The sequence below is a fragment of the Talpa occidentalis genome, unplaced genomic scaffold (assembly GCF_014898055.3).
Source record: "Talpa occidentalis isolate TD23 unplaced genomic scaffold, MPIMG_talOcc4v2.1, whole genome shotgun sequence".
Classification (NCBI taxonomy): domain Eukaryota; kingdom Metazoa; phylum Chordata; class Mammalia; order Eulipotyphla; family Talpidae; genus Talpa; species Talpa occidentalis.
In genome coordinates, this window is record NW_026555331.1 from 72,774,248 (window position 1) to 72,793,648 (window position 19,401).

At 37.2% G+C, this 19,401-nt stretch overlaps 1 protein-coding gene across 4 annotated transcripts in view; it reads right to left on the minus strand.

Annotated features, from left to right (window-relative positions):
- The window catches only part of SPIDR (scaffold protein involved in DNA repair), a 545,150-nt gene that overhangs the window by 52,056 nt on the left and 473,693 nt on the right, over window positions 1-19,401 (minus strand). For all 4 annotated transcript variants that reach the window (XM_054692277.1, XM_054692279.1, XM_054692278.1 and 1 more), the window contains one exon: window positions 17,915-18,055. In XM_054692277.1, the coding sequence (XP_054548252.1) occupies window positions 17,915-18,055 (141 nt within the window). The remainder of the gene's footprint in view (window positions 1-17,914; window positions 18,056-19,401) is intronic.

Here is a 19,401-nt window from a genome sequence, read left to right on the forward strand (position 1 = left end):
TGACCCCAATCCTTCCCTCCCGCCCCCACCCCCAAAAGTGTCTCTGGTTCATAGTTTTTTGTTGATTTTGATTTTCACTTTCTTATATTCATTTTCCTGGTCCCTTATTTAAGTTTTCTAGATTCCTGCTATGAGTGAGACCATCCGGTATTTTTCTTTTTCTTTTTGGCTTATTTCGCTGAGCATGATCCCTTCCAGTGCCATCCATGTTGCTGCAAATTGCATGTGTTTATCTTTTTTGAATGCTGAGTAATATTCCATGGTATATATGTACCACATCTTCTTGATCCAGTCATCTATTTTTGGGCATTTGGGTTGTTTCCAAAGCTTAGCTATTGTAAACAGTGCTGCTATAAACATAGGAGTGCAGGTGCTCTTTGGAATTGATGTTTCTGTGTCCTTTGGGTAAATACCTAGGAGTGGAATTGCTGGATCATATGGAAGCTCTATGTTTAGTAGGTCCAGAAATCTCCACACAGCTCTCCATAGTGGTTGGACCAGTTTGCACTCCCACAACAGTGCAGGAGAGTTCCTTTTTCTCCACATCCTCGCCAACATTTGTTGTTGCTAGTTTTTTTAATATGTGCCATTCTCACTGGTGTGAGATGGTATCTCATGGTAGTTTTGATTTGCATTTCCCTGATTACAAGTGATGTTGAACATTTTTTCATATGTCTGTTGGCCATTTGCATTTCCTCTTCAGAGAAGTTTCTTTTTAGCTCTTCTGCCCATTTTTTGACTGGATTATTTTCTTTGTTGTTGCTGAGTCTCATCAGCTCTTTGCAGATTTTTGTGATCGGTCCTTTATCATTAGTGTTGGGTGCAAAAATGTTCTCCCAGTTGGTGGGGTTTCTCTTTGTTTTTGTTATTGTCTCTTTTGCTGTGCAGAAGCTCTTTAATTTGATGTAGTCCCAGCTGTTTATCTTTCTCTTCACTATCACTGCTTTGGGTGATGTGTCTGTAAAGATGTCTTTGATGTGCAAATCCCGTAGTGTTTCGCCTATATTTCCTTCTATGTATTTTATGGTTTCAGGTCTTATGTCTAGTTCTTTAATCCATTTTGAGTTGATTTTTGTGTATGGTGTGAGGTAGTGGTCAAGCTTCATTCTTTTGCATGTAGCGACCCAGTTTTCCCAGCACCATTTATTGAACAAACTTTCTTTGCTCCAATGCATAGTCTTCTGTCAGTTTTTTAATCATGGCAATTTTAAATTTCTTTTTCTGGAAGTCTCAGAAGTTCTTCCAAGTTACTGTTGTTGCAATCTGGGGGGTGATTTTCTTTTTGTTGTGTGTTTTTTTCCTGAGGAGTTGCTAGGTTGCGTGTGGTTCTTCTACTCCCTATTGTCTGTTTTCTAATTTGTCATATGCATTGGGACACTGTGTTGCTGGGACTGGCTGGCATCTTGGCTGAACTTCTCCACTCCCCTCTGGCTTCTCTGGGAGCCATGTGTCGCCCTCAAGCAGTCTTTATTGAAGAAAGGTCCCTGTTCTAAAATTCTGATGCGGGGACATGCTCCCCTGCACGCCTGGTCTGCCCTGGTGGTGGGTTCCCTCTCCCCCTCTGGGCTCGGACTGCAGGCCAGATGGGGCCTGGCATGGGCGAACTTCCCAGTTCACATCTGGCTCCTCTGGGAGCCTTCTGCTGGTTTCAGGAAGTCTTTACTGAAGAAATGTCCCTGTTCTAAAATGGCGATGTGGGACGCACTCCCTGCATGCCCGGTCTGCCCCAGCGGTGGGTTCCCACTCCCCCTCTGGACTAGGACTGCAGGCCAGAAGGGGCCTGGCGTGGGCGAACTTCCCAGTTCACCTCTGGCTCCTCCGGGAGACTTCTGCTGGTTTCAGGCAGTCTTTACTGGAGAAATGTCCCTGTTCTAAAATGGCGATGCGGGATGCACTCCCTGCGCGCCTGGTCTGCCCCGGCGGTGGGTTCCTGCTCCCACTCTGGGCTTGGACTGCAGGCCAGAAGGGGCATGGTGTGGGCGAAAGGATTCACACTTTAAAACAGCTTTGCAATAAAACCTCCAGGATAAATCTATTCAGTGAGAATGTGCCACTCAGTGGGTCTGGACCTCAGCACCTCTATGCATGTCCCCAAACAGTTCTCTAACCACCTGTGTGAGAACATACTGTCCCTAATACTGAATAGCCAGAAAGCGCATCACATAGGGCATTTGACTCCAGAGAATATCCCACAGATACCTTATAGATGTGGTATTTAAAGCTAGTTTACTGAATTTCATGAACATACTTTTCAAATATAGTTAGTTGGAGAAAGATAAAAGAAAATTAAATGTCTGAAATTAAACCTTTTGCACTATTTTTTTGACTCAATGATTAATTCAAATAATTATCTATAACAGGAAATCTGTTAATTATATGCAAAATGTCCTTCCTAATCTCAATTCATTTTCAAGATTTGGGATATAAAAATACTACCTACTACAGCTTCATGTAAAGTCAGTTCTTTGCACATTTCTGCTCTACTTCAGCAGGAAATTACACACACTTTCAATTACATGGACAATAGGGAACTCCTGCAATAATGTGCTTTCTGGAACTCTGCAAAGTTCTTGGTCTGTACTCATGTCCCAAATGGTACTTATTATTTAAAAAGTGTTACATGATCTACTCATTCAACCAGTGTGGAGGCACATTCCCACACAAAATATGTCAGTCCACATTTCTTTTTATTTTTTTTTAAAGATTTATTTATTTATTTATACAAGCACTGGGTACAGTCAGAAGCGTGGGAGGGTGAGAGAACTCACCAGAGTCAGAGCAGAGAGCAGAGCAGGCAGACCTATGAAATACACTGCTGAGGGAGCAGCAGGCGGCAGGAGAGGTCCGCGCGCCATGTGGGACCCTCGCCTGCGGCCGGGATTTTTTTCAGGGATTGAACTGGCGCTGCAGAGGCTGCGGGCAGCCTTGCAACCCAGTGCTCAACCACTGCGCCACCATGGGAGGGCCAGTGCACATTTCTTGATAGGTATATGCTTTTTTTGTATTTTAAAACATTATTATAAGAGCGCTCAGACACTTGGAAAAAAAAGTGCCTCCTTATAGTCCATATCATGAATTCATATAACAAAATAGTCTCCCTTCATATAATCTTGGAAAGACTGAAGCTGTTAATTCTATTAAAATAATCTATAATGGCATGCCAAATAATAAAAACAATAAAACATGTTTTACCAAGCAACTGGTTTAGGTTTCCAACCTAATTAACAAATCAACTTGCACCCCTGCATGGACAGCTTCTGGAAGAAAACTGCCATGAGGGAGAAACAGTGGCTTAGGGCCTTTCCACCTACCACCTGGGCAGGAAGCAATACTGGTGCCCAGTTCCATAAGAGAAGCAGAATTGACTTTAGAGGTATTCAACAGTAGGTTTTAAGCACACCTTCTTAGTTACTAATTGTGTGACATAGAGTAAAATATTTGCTCTTGTTGAACTTTTCCTCATTTGTGAAGTATCTCATCTGTGAAATAAAATACTTGCTTTGAGAGGTTATTTTTAGGATTATATAACATATGTTCACCGCATGGTGTTTGACATATGACAAATGGTAGCTTTAGTAATTGTAATCACTAATTTAACTTCTCTTGCATTTTACTGTTGCTTTTGGTGACTGAGTTAATTTCATTTACTTGTAAGATTTCTGGAAGGTGGGGAGAAGTAGACCTACCTGCCTACATGGTGGACATAGTCCTGTGTAACCTATGGGTCAAACTGTAACTGGTGGTCCCCATGGAAAGGGGAAGATCCAGATTCCCCACCCACCCAAGGAAGGGTGGAGCTGAGCAGCAGAGAGGAGGAGAAGCTGGAGAGGTGACTGGGAGAAGGAAGGTGGAAGGATAGAGAGCAAGAAGGACACCTGGAGGAGGCACATGGAGCAGAGACATGTGAAAAAGCTGTGTTTGTTTGCTTCTTAGCCTTGGACTGGTACCAGGGACTTGAGGAACATGGAAGGAAACACTTGAAACAGACATGGGTGAGAGATCTGTGGGGAGGTTAAAAGGTTATTTTGACTTGGATTGGATTTTGCTCTTTTCCTTCCAGACTTGCCTGGCCTCTTCTTCCCCTTTTCTATGGGCTCCCACCAGAAACTGCCTTAGACTTGTGGCAATCTTTTGGGGGTTATGGGTCCTGCTTTGGGCCAACCCTGTTTGCCTGGGCATTTACCCACAAGGAGATGGGTAACTTTGGGTGCTTCATGTGAAAACTACTTTGTCTGTTCTTTCCCTTCTCTTCTCTTTATTGCATTTAATGTAATAACATTAAAGTTTCTTTCCATTAAAGGTCTTACACACTACAGCATATTTTGTCTTGATGCAGCAGATGGCAAGACTCATTTAGAGTGGGCAGGTTTGGGGGTTCTGGGGTCCCCCTCACCCTGCTCAAAAACAAAACCAGCCTTTTCAGAGATGCTTATTATGCTTCAATATGGCCCTGCCTGTCAACTCATGAAATCAGGTCCAGTAACATACTCTTAGAACCAAACAGTCCCACTCTGGGAACATTATCTCCCATAACGTACCATTAATGACCTCAGGGTATAAAAAAAATTCTTAAGCATTAAAAAGAAAGCACTACTCATATAGGAAGAGGAAGAGCTGAACTAAATACATCAGCTATTAGTAACAACAAAAAGACATGCTACATATAGCATATAAACCATTTGTAATCATAGAAGGGTTCATGTTCCACACTACAAAAGAAAAACAAGCAAAAGACTTGATCAAACCAAAATGTAAATACAGATGGCTATAAATGTAGCAAAGGTTCTTGGCCTCAGAAAGTAATCAGAAATTACAATTTAAACCACAGTGAGACTCTACTATAGACATATCAGATTGAAAAAGTATAACATCTAGCAAAAAATTATAAATATATCTAAAGCTATCAAATAATACAAAGAGGTAGAGTAGCAGGGGCACTGTAATACCAATAGGAGTGGAACTCCCAATTTTTAAAAACAGTTGATGTTATCTACTGAAGGTGAAGGAACTCCCACTCCCACCCCACCATGACAGGCACACACCTGTGTGCCAGGGACACACTGGCTCATGCCACATATGTAATAGCAAGAGATGTCTAGAATGATTGCATAGATAAGCAAATTGTGGCAAGAGTTTCCATAAAATAGAACAAAAATGAACAAAGCAGTTATCTGCAATAAATGGATGGAACTTACAAGATCTGTCAGTTTAACAAAGTACCAACAAAAGGCATTTACGCACAAGTGAGGGGTCCCACAGTAAGTCCCACTGCTCTTACACAAGGACAGAGTGTATGGCATCTCTTTGGGGAGTGAAAGTAGCACAAAACAAAGCAAAAACATAACTAATGTCATCTCAAATAGTTAAAAAACAGACAAAAACAAATTATATATTTAAAGTATGCAAAATGGTAAAGCTAAAAATATACATGAGGAAGAAATCTGAGGATAGCAATGATCTCCATGGGAGAGAGAGATGTCCATGGGAAAGGCACACATTGGGGGTAGCTTCTGGCACTGGTCATGTTTGTCTTGAATTTGGTGGTGGCTTCAGAAGTTCTTTAAAATCATTCATTATGCTCTACATTTATACATTTTTTTCATATGTTTGTTGTATTCCACAGTAAAAATATTAACTAAAAATAAAGGAAATATACACACACCAAGGATGCTTGTTGCAGCACTGCTTTGAAGTGGCAAAAATTGGAAAACATGAATGTCTGTCAGGAGGACAGCCTAGTGGGATTATTAAGTGAAAAAAAGGGGAAACCCAATTTCTTTGTTCATACACACTGACACACACACACACACACACACTGACACACACACAGAAGAATATACTCAGTGGAATGAATACCCAATGGAAAGGGAGATTGTTAAGTTTTCTTTACTATTTATATACTAATTATTTGAAGAGTAACAACCAATAAAAGGAGTGGCTACAGTATGATCTCATTTGCAGATAACTGAATTCTAAACTTGAGGCTTTTTTTGCAGTTCACTTGCCTTGATGAGGATCCATTCCATTACTGGTGATACTATGAAGAGAAGCAAATTCTCTTCCCTGTTTAAAACAGTAATAAAAATTACCTTTCTTAAAAATTCTTATTTCCATTAGTAAGTGTCTCAGTAAACAGGAAAAAGAAATCACTAACTAAACATAAAACATTCAGTGTAATTATTTACTATGGATATGATACTCTTCCTGGTGACTCAAAACAATTCTACTATAGATAACTTATTACTGCTGCTGAACAGAAACAATGGAAAACACCAAGAATCTAAATTAATAACAACACTACTGATAAGAAATAATCAGATTTCTGATTTGAGGGCCAAGGATTATAACTATAAAACAGATGTGAAGTTTACAGAAATGAATTCCCCTAAAACTGGAAGTAATTAAATGCCTAACCCACATTCATGGAGCCAAACTACTGATCTCAGTGAACTTCAGGGACATTTTTTTTTAAATTCAAGTAAAATTTATTTTCTTTTTTATTACTATTTTTTCAATTATATATATTTTATTATTTTTTTATTTTAACATTTATCTTTTTAAAAAAATTTTAGACAATATTTGCTTCCCCCCACCCCCTCAGATTGAGTCCCCATAGAATTTCCTTCCCAAGGCACCCATGCACCATCACCACACTCCCAGGTGCTCCTCCCTCCCTCCCGCTGATCCCTCTCCCTCTTCCTCCCCTGCAGTACGTCTCTGCTTTGTTGTGTTTCGTACTGTTATTTTTTTTTTTACACCGATGTCTTATTTTGTTCCCCTATATTCCTGTTATAAGTGGAACCATCCGATATTTTTCTCTTTCCTTCTGGCTTATTTCACTGAGCATAATTCCTTCTACCTCCATCCAAGTTGCTGCAAATGGCATGAGTATCTTTTTTGATTGCTGAATAATATTCCATTGTGTATATACACCACATCTTCTTGATCCAGTCATCTATTTTTGGGTATTTGGGTTGTTTCCAGGTTTTACCTATTGTAAATAGTGCTGCAACAAACATAGGTGTACAGGTGCTCTTTTGTATCACTGTTTTGTGTCCTTTGGGTAGATCCCTAGGAGTGGAATTGCCATATCATATGGTAGCTCCCTTTTTAGTAGACTGAGGAACCTCCAGACAGCTTTCCACAGTGGTTGAACCAGTTTACACTCCCACCAGCAATGTAGGAGAGTTCCTTTTTCACCACATCCTTGCTAACATTTGTTGTTGCTTGTTTTTTTGATAAGTGCCATTCTTACTGGTGTAAAGTGATATCTCAGTGTGGTTTTGATTTGCATTTCCCTGATGATAAGGGATGTTGAACATTTTTTCATATGCCTATTGGCCATTTGAATTTCCTCTTTGGAGAAATGTCTTTTGAGTTCTTCTGCCCATTTCTTGACTGGATTGTTTATTTTGTTTTTGTTGAGCCCTGTGAGCTTTTTGTATATCTTTGTTATCAGTCCCTTATCAGTTGAATGGAGTGCAAAGATTTTTTCTCTAATCAGTGGGGTGTCTCTCTGTTTTGGTTAATGTCTCTTGCTGTGCAGAAGCTTTTCAGTTTGATGTAATCCCAGCTGTCTATCTTTTCCTTGACTTTCTTTGCTTTGGGTGATAAGTCTTTAAAGATGTTTCTGAGATGTATGTATTGTAGTGTTTTACTTATATTTTATTCTATATATTTTATGGTTTCAGGTCTTATGTCCATTTTTTAAATCCATTTTGAGTTGATTTTTATGCACGGTAAGAGTCTAGTTTCAATTTTTTGCATGTGGAGGTCCAGTTTTCCCAGCACCCTTTATTGAACAAACTGTCTGTATTCCATTGCATATTCTCTGCTCCTTTGTCAAAGATTAGTTGTTCATGTAAGTGTGGCTTTATTTCTGGGCTCTCTATTTGGTTCCATTGGTCTGTGTGTCTGTTTTTGTTCCAATACCAAACTGTTTTAATTATTATGGCTTTGTAGTATAGCTTGAAGTTTGGAAGTGTCATATGTCCGTTCTCCTTTGTTTTCATCAGTAGGGCTTTGGCTATTCGTGGTTTTTGTGGTTCCATATGAATTTTATCAGTATTTGTTCTATTTCTTTGAAGAATATCATTGGGATATTTATTGGAATAGCACTGAATCTGTTTATTGCTTTTGGGAGGATGGCCATTTTAATAATGTTGATTCTTCCAATCCATGAGCAGGGGATGTCTTTCGTATCTTCTTCAATTTCTTTTAACAGTGTTTTATAATTTTCTTTGTATAGGTCTTTCACCTCTTTTGTTAGGTTTATTCTCAAGTATTTGACTTTTTTTGTTTCAGTTATAAAAGGGATGGTTCTTGATTTCCTCTTCTTCCAATTGATTGTTTGTATATGGGAAGGCTACTGATTTTTGTGTGTTGATTTTTTATCCTGCTACTTTACTGAACTGGTTGATTATTTTGAGTAGTTTTTCTGTGGAGTTTTTAGGGTTCTCTATGTATATTATCAGGGGCTTTTTTTTTAACTCAAGTAAAATTTATTTTCTTTTTTCTTTATTACTATTTTTTAAATTTTATATATTTTTTATATCATTTTTCATTTTCATCTTGGTTATAGTCCCCATAAAATCCCCCCCCCTTGTTTTGATCCTACTCCCCCCCACACCCTGTAGTGTTCAGGACTTTATTTAAAAACTGAGTAACATTACCTAATTTGCCAATTAGTTGGAAGGTTAAAGGAAACAACAGAGTAAATGCAGTGATGCTGAAACTTTTTTCTTTCTAAATCCAGTATCCCATATTAACATTTTTTTTGGTAAATTTATAAAAATTTAGAGTATCCTATATAAAATTAAAATCTGTAAGATTCTCCAAATTTGAGAAGGCAGTTAATGAATTCCTATTTAAATTAAGTGCATATATTTAAATTAAACATTTGTATTTTATATTTAACATTAACAAAAGAATAGTCTCAATAAGTTTCTGAATCATATACCTTGTTACCCAGTGCCTCCATGATAATGATTACCAGATTATTATTATTTTTTAAAGATTTATTTATTTTTTATACATACAAGCACTGGGTAAAGTCAGAAGTGCAGGAGGGTGAGAGAATTTACCAGAGCCAGAGCAGGGAGCAGAACAGGCAGAAGGACGGAAGTACACTGCTTATGGGAGCAGTAGGCGGCAGGAGAGGTCTGTGCACCATGCGGGACCCTCCTCTGGTGGCCGGGGAGCAGCTGGGGATTGAACTGGCGCCACAGAGGCTGCGGGCAGCTTTGCAACCCAGAGCTCAACCGCTGCGCCAATAGGGAGGCCGGATTATCAGATTATTACTCTGAAAAAGGGAGGGGAAAAAAACTACATTGACATGTGAAATGTCAATTAATCCTCAATTTGCTTGCAAACTATGCTGCTAGAGCTGTAAGGAGTTAGAGTGGCCCTGATTCATCCATCTCCCAATGTTTTAAACAGAATAGCTCCACATTTGTTACAAGGATGAATATCCACCTTTAGATTTCTAATTCTTTTTAAAATTAAATAAATATCTACTGATCTCCTCCGGTAGATAATTATGATTTCTGTTAGGACAGTGGGGGCGAGGAGAAGGTATTTATATTTCAAAGAGAATTCTTAGATTTATTGTGCAGCCTGATAAACTAACTAATCTGAATGGATAGGTAGTAGTTGTTTTTATGTTCTTATATCAGCTGATCTTTCCTTCAGATTATTTAATTCCTGCTTTAACTATGTTTCTTTGTATTTTTAATTCCATGGATTTTATTCATTCTTTCCCATTATTATCACATAATTGACAAAGGCAATTTCTTTTTCTTTTTTTTTTTAATAGAGGCATGTTTTATTTATTTATTTATTTGTTTGTTTGTTTGTTTTGTTTATACATGCACTGGGTATAGTCAGAAGCGCGGGAGGGTGAGAGAATTCACCAGAGCCAGAGTGGGGAGCAGAGCAGGCAGAAGGACCGAAGCACACTGCTGAGGGGAGCAGTGGGCAGCAGGAGAGGTCTGCTCACCATGTGGGAGCAGTGGCTGGGGAGCAGCCGGGGATCGAACCGGTGCCGCAGAGGCCGCGGGCAGCTTCGCTACCCAGCGCTCAACCGCTGCGCCACTGGGGAGGACCCCGAGAAAGGCAATTTCAACCTGGATTTTTTTCCTTTCCTGGAAAAAAAATGGAATAATTCCAACTTTTAATTATTATTTTTCTGAATTACTCTTGACTGTTTTCCTCTTTCCATTTTGTTTGTAAAAGGAAGATGACAAAGTCATAGAGTTTATACTGATCAGATTTCTATTTTTCAGTTAATTAGAAAAGAAAAAGTAGGAAGAATGGAAGAACCACTATTTATGTAGAGTTTCGTAGTATACAAAACACTCTTTCTGTACTTTTATATATTATCTCATTAAATTATCCCAACAACCTTAATTTATAACTGAGGATGAGATTAATTTTGGTGAACTTGAAAGCATGAGTTAATAACTCAGACATATATTGATACTGAAGGCAGTGCTTTTAATCAACACTGAATACCTATTTACTTCCCTCAGTGACCAGCAACACTCTGGCAAATTTTGGTTTTGGCTTATAAGCAGCAAGTTCCCTTGTGTAAACCTAGCCTATGAAGTCAAGTAAGTCCAGGTTAATCTGTAGGGAGATCAAAACCTCTTTTAAAACTACTATTAAAAAATTTTGTTTTAGATGGCTAAGAGATAATGGTGAGTTTGTTTTGGTTCAGATTTCATAATTTACTAATGTTTTACTGATTTGTGTGTGTGTGTTTATTTTTAATGAATTACCATTGTTTTACATCCTTGCTAATTTTCTGACAGTATAGAATTTCTCTGTATAGGTGTGGTCTCCCATTGACAAAGCACAAAACACCCATAGTTCTCCACCATAGTTCCTTCCCTCTTACCCAGGTTTACTCCCCCTTCCCTCAGATCTATGATTAGCTTTCAAAGGTTTGTTTTAAAGTTTTATTGTTAACTGCTATGGAGATAACAAAGAAAAATAATACCTAGCTCCTAAATAGCAGCTTATTTTACGTTATAAGATAAAGAGAAAATAAATTTTGGGATGGAAGAATGCTCTGCCTAGAATTTGTTGAACCTGGAAGTCATGATCTCATTAATCTTTGCTTAGAGTCATTACCAGAAAACAAACAAACAAACAAACAAAAACAACTAATAACACAGTAATAACAACGTTCTGATTTACCACCTCCCCTTCCTCCATCCCTTTGTAACCACTAATTGGTCTTATAACCCAAAAGCCTTTGTTTTTTTAGTTAATGTTTGCTTGTTTTCACTATATATTGTATCCCAGTGAAATCACATGATGTTTGTTTTTCTCTGAACAAGATACCATTTAGGTCCATCCATGTTGTTGCAAATGGCAGGATTTCATCTTTTTTTTAATAACTATATAGTATTACAAGGTATATATACTTACATCTTTATCCATTTATCTGTTAATAGGGAACTTTGCAAGTGGTATTTTTACTCTTGGCTCTATCAAATAGTGCTGCAATAAACATGGGAGTGCATACATCTATTTATATTAATTTTGCTTGTTTTTGGTAGATGGGATTAATGGATGATATGGAATTTCTACTTTAAGTTTTTTGAGGAATCTCCATTATGCTTTCCATAGTGGCTCCATCAATTTACATTCCCACCCACAGTGTATAAGTCACTCTATATCCTCTCCAGCACTTGTTATTGCTCATCTTTTGGGTAATACCTATAATCACAAATGTGAGATGATACCTAATTGTTGTTTTGCTTTGTATTTCTTTCCTTTTTTTTTTTAAAGACTTATTTATTTATTTATACAAGCACTGGGTATAGTCAGAAGCACGGGAGGGTGAGAGAATTCACCAGAGCCAGAGCACAGAGCAGAACAAACAGAGGAAATACACTGCTGAGGGAAGCAGCGGGCGGCAGGAGAGGTCTGCGAGCCATGTGGGACCCTCACCAAGTGGCTGGGGATTGAACCGGCACTCCAGAGGCTGCAGGCAGCTTCGCAGCCCAGCGTTCAACCGCTGCACCACTGGGGAGGCCCTGCTTTGTATTTCTCTAATAATAAAACATGACAAATATCTTTTTATGTGCCTATTGGCCATTTGTAATGTCTTCTTTTGAGAAGTGTCTATTTAGAATTCAGATCATTTTTAAAATCAGATTTTTGTTAAGTTTTACAAGTTCTTTGCATATTTTGGATATTTACCCTTTGTCAGACATATGATGTGAAAATATGTCCTTTCATTTTGATGAAAGTTTATCTTGCTGTGCAGAAGCTTTTTAGTTTGAAGAAATTTTAAATATTTAATCATTTTTTTTTGCTTTTATTTTTCTTACTGTTGGAATTGAGTCCCCAAACACATCTCTAAGACTGATGTCAAGAAGCATATCACCTGTTTTCTTCTGTATGTATTATGGTTTCAGGTCTTACATTCAAGTCTTTAATCCATTTTGATTTAGTTTTTGTTTATGGTGTTAGGTAGTGGTCCAGTTCTCCCAAAACCAATTCTTGAAGAGACTTACTTTACTCCATTGTAATGTCTTGGATCTTTTGCAGTAAATTCATTGTCCATATGTGGTTTTATTTCTGGGATTTCAAATTTGTTCCATTTATCTGTATGTCTGTTTTTATTACTAAGCTATTTTAATAACTTACTTTGTAAAACTTTCACTTTGTAGTATAAAGTTGGGGAATGTGATATCTCTATTTCTTGTTTTTTTTTTTTTTTTTTCTTATAAGTATTTTTGCAGAGGTCTTTTGTAGTTCCAATTTTTTTTTCATTATATTTTTGTTCTATTTCTGTGAAGAATAACACTGGGATTTTGATAAGGATTGCATTGTTGCTGTATATTTCTTTAGGTCATAAAGCCATTTTAATGATGTTAATTCTTTGAATCCATGAGCATAGAATACCTTCCCATTTCCTGGAGGGAAGGTCAGCTTAAGTAAGGCTCAGGAGAAAAGCAAAGTATTATAGGCCCAATCCCAGTACAGTGGGTTGAGGATTGGGATGTGGACCTCTAAGGACCTTTCATATCTTCACTCCTAGTAGAGCTGCTTGTAGGACCAGAAATTAAAAATCAACTGGTAACCAATTCTTTGTTTTCCTTCCTTCAATTGCTGCAGAAGTTTCCAAATTTGTAACCCTGCCCTAATCTTTCCTTCTGTCTCAAATACATTAGAGGTGTAATGGTATCACATTTTTAATTCCATTTTACATTTTTTTACCTCTTATTTTCTACTTTCAAAAACTCAAAGTGGCCCTAATTTTCTTTTGGATCAATGTAGGATTCTTAACAATAGGATTTAAGGCTTCATCTAGCTGACTTTACCCTTAGCATAATTTGGTTTAGGATAAATCTGAAAAATTGAACACATCACTCAGTGTGCAGTAACTAGATAGGTACTAACATGTATAGAATAAATGAGATTATCTGTTGAATAAACCCTCTCACTTCCTCTTTTGCATTCATCTCTCCAAGTCCTACTTTTATATGTCACAGATAACATCTTACCAATTTGAAGAGAACTTTTCTTTCTGTCAGATCATGATATTTGAAGCATTTGTTGTTACTCCTTTCATGAAGCCTTCTGCGACCAGCCAGTCAATATCTAGTCTCTTAAAGTATCACTGGCCCCAACACTTGTTCCTATCAAGTATTCTATCTAAAGGAATAAAATTCACCCAGCACTCAGGTAGAACCCTCTCTGTACAGTGAGTACTGACTAAATGCTCATCAATAAAATCTCCTCTAGCACATTACTCTTAAAGGGCTGTTGAAGAGATCTGAATAAAATCTGAATAAAATGGCAAGTATAAATTAATAATATATTTTAGACAGATATTATAGCATTTTTATTTCAACAAGCTGGGACATAAGAAGATTTGCAACTGAAATCTGTAATTGAAAAAAAAATGTGCTAGATATATTTTCTAAACCTATAGGGTTAACATTTCAGGAAAAAAATTTCCCCTCAATATAGCCCTATCATATAAAAATAAAAGTATATAATAATCAGCAATAAAAAGGTAAAGTTCACTCATGGAATTATAAATCACTAAAGCAATGAGATTTTTCAACCTGCTTGACCTACTAAACTGCAGTATAGGCCACCTCAGGAAGGACAAAGGTGAAGAGACACGTTTTAGTAGAAGAAAGTCATTGGACAAGTAGCAGAGAGTGCTCTAGAAAAGAAAAAAGCATAGGCAGAGCTCCTCATTTGGCTATGAGCATGCCTCAGCAGTGTGGTTTTCAAAATGCTAGCTTTTCCCTTTAATTTTAGGCCCTTTTTCTGATTCTTCTTACACTGACCAGTAAGTAAGAACACTCAATTCAAAAAAATGTTAGAGAATCACAAAAGATATGACAGCTGTTCTGAAGGAGGCAGGTGAGCAGAGTGGTACACACCACATTAAGGCCCCAAAGCAATCTAAATGGAGAGCTCTGAGGTCACCAGTCTACTAAAAAGTGGTCACAGAGAGGAGTGACAGTTTATCATTACAGCCCTGGGCCAGATGAAAGCTGGTAGTCAAAATGTAAAAGACACTACAACTTAACCCAAACATACAACTCTCTTCCAACTGCAAAAAGTTATTTTTTGTGTTAGATACTGGAATATATAACTAAAATTATATACTGGAATATATAATTAATCATTTCAGCTTGAGTTTTGAGAAGTAACTGCATTTTATTAAAGCTTAGAAGAGGTTGTTATAACATGGGGGGAAAAGAGAGATAATTTATGTTTACTGGACCATGTGTAGATGACTGTCAATGGATGACATCACTAGTAGGCAATTATAATATCCAGCATTCCAAAACTATTTAATAATTTGTTCTCAAGAAGTATAGCTTCCGAAAGAACAAAAAAGATAATCTAAATATTTATTTGGATGACTGCATCCCCAAATAAAGTTAATTATAAAAGACAAGTTAATCTCAACCTAAAAAAGGGATCAAACATTTTGCCACCAACTTAAATGGAATGGATTCCAAAAGTTTGTTTCTAAATGAATTATTTGAAATACTCAGTGCATTTCTCCTTGATAAAACATTTCCTATGGCAATGTTGTAGACAGTAGTTAGCCTTCTAGTTTAATAATAAAATCTAGATTAAATATTAGGTACACTTATGGATATAAAGTATAATAGTAAAATAACATGAATATTATAGTCTAAGACCCTGGGTTTCAGATCTGGCACTGTGTCTAGTAGTACTTCCACAAGAAGCTATGTTTTTTAATTCAAAAGGATACCTTGATTCCTATATTTATTACAGCACTATTTATAACAGGTAAGATATAGAACCAACTCAAATACCCAAAAATAGATGACTGGAGCAAGAAGATATGGTATATATACACAAAGGAATATTATTCAGCAATCAAAAAGATAAACTGATGCCATTCATAGCAACAATGGATGGAGCTAGAAGGGATTATGCTCAGTGAAATAAGTCTGAAGGAAGAAAAAAAATATTGGATGGTTTCACTTATAGGAGGAATGTAGGGGAATCAAACAAGGGATCGGGAAAAAAAACAATAAATAAAAAAACAAAATTAACAGGTAACTATAAATCAGAGACATTCTGTATGGAAGGGGGTAGGAGAGAAATCAAAATAGGAGAGGGAAGAGCACAAGGGATTATGGTGAATTGGTGGTGGGAATTTTATGGGGACTACAGTTGAGGGGAGAAAGCAAACATTGTTTAAAAAAAAAGCAAACATTATTTAAAAATGAACAACAGTGTAAAATATATATAAATAATTTATAAAAAGTAATAAAAGTGCATGCAATACAGCATTACTTGTAGTGCAGAATAAAGGAGGAGTAGATAATTTAAAAAAAAAGCAGCTATGTTCTGCAATCTCCAGCAATTACACTTCCTCTGGTCTGTCCCAGACTAGGGTGGCCAAAGCAAAAGTTCTCCCAGACAATGTATGTGTGTGTTGGGGGGGATGTGGGGTGGGGAGGAGTTCCCATAATGGGCAGCTCATTCATGTCTTAGTGTGCTCAGGTGAGAAGTTTATGTGTATAGTTCATGTTCATGAAGATCACCTCCTAAATGAACCTAATGAAGTTAACACTGTTAGTTCAATGCCATGGCATCAATATCATTTACAGATGCTTGAGATCCTGAAACCGAGGACAAAAAAGGTTCAGACTCAATGAGGATAAGATTCATGTGACCCAATTAATCTTCTCATCTATCTGGATGTGCTTTCCAAATATCTGGGCAAGCCCCTCTTTTCAATTTATTTGGCAAATACATTATAAAACAAACTACCGCCTTATACACAAAAGCAAATAATTGTCACAAGACCAATCTACATGGATCAATAAAGTGTTCTGGCATCAAATTAAGGCTTATATATAAGACCTGTCTATGGAACATATGTCTTTCATAAAAGACCTGTCTATGGAACATATGTCTTTCATAGTGCCATCTGAAGAGATAAGAGACATGGAGTTGAGGCCCTGGGAAAGCTGCCTGCAGAGGTCATCAGGAGAAATGTTCGGTAAATGATCACAATTCAGAGTGACCATGGATTCAATGGTCATTATGCAAACCATGGAAGAATGCTACCATTAAGAACTCCACAATCAGAATATGATATACTCATAATGGGTTTTTCCTCCTTCAGATACTGTTATGGGCTTAAATGTTAAATATAATTAAATAAAACATTAATATCAAGAGCATTAAAATAGCACACTCTTTGAGGAGATGTTACAATAAGAATGAGAAAACTCCAAATTCATTGTTTACACCAATTCTCTATATGACTAGATACTACTATTAAAAATATTTCCTCTTTAAATGCAAATGGCCAACAGGCATATGAAAAAATGTTCAACATCACTTGTAATCAGGGAAATGCAAATCAAAACTACCATGAGATACCATTTTACACCAGCGAGAATGGTCCATGTTAAAAAAACTAGCAACAACAAATGTTGGCGAGGGTGTGGAGAAAAAGGAACTCTTGTGCACTGTTGGTGGGAGTGCAAACTGGTCCAACCACTATGGAGAGCTGTGTGGCGATTTCTGGACCTACTAAACATAGAGCTTCCATATGATCCAGCAATTCCACTCCTAGGTATTTACCCAAAGGACACAGAAACATCAATTCCAAAGAGCACCTGCACCCCTGTGTTTATAGCAGCACTATTTACAATAGCTAAGCTTTGGAAACAACCCAAATGCCCAAAAATAGATGACTGGATCAAGAAGATGTGGTACATGTACACCATGGAATATTACTCAGCATTCAAAAAAGATAAACACATGCAATTTGCAGCAACATGGATGGTGCTGGAAGGGATCATGCTCAGCAAAATAAGCCAGAAAGAAAAAGAAAAATACCGGATGGTCTCACTCATAACAGGAATCTAGAAAACTTAAATAAGGGACTAGGAAAATGAATAACTATAAGAAAGTGAAAATCAAAATCAACAAAAACTATGAACCAGAGACACTCTATGGGGGGTAGGGGGCGGGAGGGGAGGGATTGGGGTCAAAATAAGGGGGTTGCAATTGTATGGGGAATATAAAAATAAAATTTATTATTAAAAATATTTCCTCTTTAATATAGATTAATTAATAGATTAAAGTGATTACTAGAGATGTAACAGCCACAGTTTGGGTGACACGAAGGTACTATTCTACCCCTGTTGACCCAAAACAACATTTTAGGATGAGCTACCATGAAACTTGACAAAGAATAGAGCTTTTTTTACTGTGGAAAGCAGTAAGAAAAGTCTTTAAAGTGCTACCAGGGCTCTACTCAGCCCATGGGCTTGTTTTACAGGAAAACTCTAGGTTCCTAGCTTAATGTCTTTAAGAATAGATTTAGATATAAAAGACTAAGAACTATTGTAGCAATAGTTTTTATATATGTCCTCACCTTCCTCTTGTGGCCTTTTGTAGAACCTTCATTCCTGTCAGGCTGCAGGACTTCCCTTCCAACTGTTTGTCTTTCAAGACAGTGTCCTCTGTGTGGACTTCACTGAACATTCCACAGGCATCTTGCACCAGAAGGCAGACCCTATAAAAAAAAGCATATATTTGTTCTTTAGGAGACAATTTTTGGTTTAATAGAGAGATCAGAGTTTCCTTTTGCTTTATTAGCAATCCATTGAATCATCGTCCTAAATGGATGAATCAGGGTAAATAAGGATCTAAGCATACACTTTTTAGATGTGTACTTGCAGATGTTTGGATCATTGTCCACAAAATACAAAAGGAGACAGAATTCTCTTTTAGCATAAAACTGAGCCAAATGTAGTTTAAAAGCACAGAAGCAGAACATGCTTTCAAATCAAATATATTACTTTTCCCAGAAACAGAGTCTCCTCTTTAACCATTTTTACCCCATCTCCCATAACAGGAAACACCTATATTTTGAATAGATGCTTATGCAGGAAAAAAAAAAAAAGTAACATATTGATGAGAAAAAAAATAGGGCTTTTTATGAGAAGATACACATTTACAGACATGCATTTCCCTGCAGGATAAAAACCAGTTTCCCAGCTCACAGCAATAAAAAAAAAAAACAACAAAAAAAAAACTGCTGGATCATACCAGTAATGTGATGAGATTCTCCTGAATTTTTATTTATTTTTATTTTTTTAAAGATTTATTTATTTTTGTACAAGAACCGGGGTACAGGCCAGATGCGCGGGAGGGTGAGAGGATTCACCAAAGACAGAGTGCGGAGCAGAACAGGCAGACTGAAGAAATACACTGCTGAGGGGAGCAGTGGGCGAGACAGGAGAGGTCTGCTTTGCCATGTGGGATTCTCGCTGGCTGGCCAGGATCAAACCTGTGCTGCAGAGGCTGTGGACAGCTTCACAGTGTGGCGCTCAACCAGTTGCACCAACAGGGAGGCCCTCCCCCTAATTTTTAAGTTCAAAGGACACTATTTACAAAAAACCGATTTATGATTGAATTTCCAGTTTTCTCACTTTTTAACTCAGGTAAATTATGTCTTATCATGAAATGATGCATTCTCAGAAAACAGTTTCTGGAATCTGAACAAATTTTAATCAATAAATAACACCAGCAAATAGGTTGTGAGGACCAAAACTATTTTAAAGTTAACAATATGAAAGAAAGTGCATGTAGGAAAAGAACAGATAGTACAATGAACAAAGGAAAGCTAAATCTGAACCAATGAACCTTTTAACACTACCATGGTAAAAAGGAGCAGAAATCTAGACTTCAGGATTAAGTGTTCCAGGTCCATGGGCCCCCATGGTTTGCAAGAGAAGTGAATCTTCTTTGAAAGAAAGCATGTTTACTGGATCATTAGTTTGCTATGGAGTAAAATGAAATAGAGATTGTGTTCAAATAAAAATTACCAAGTAAAAGGAAACCAGTAAATTTAAAAAA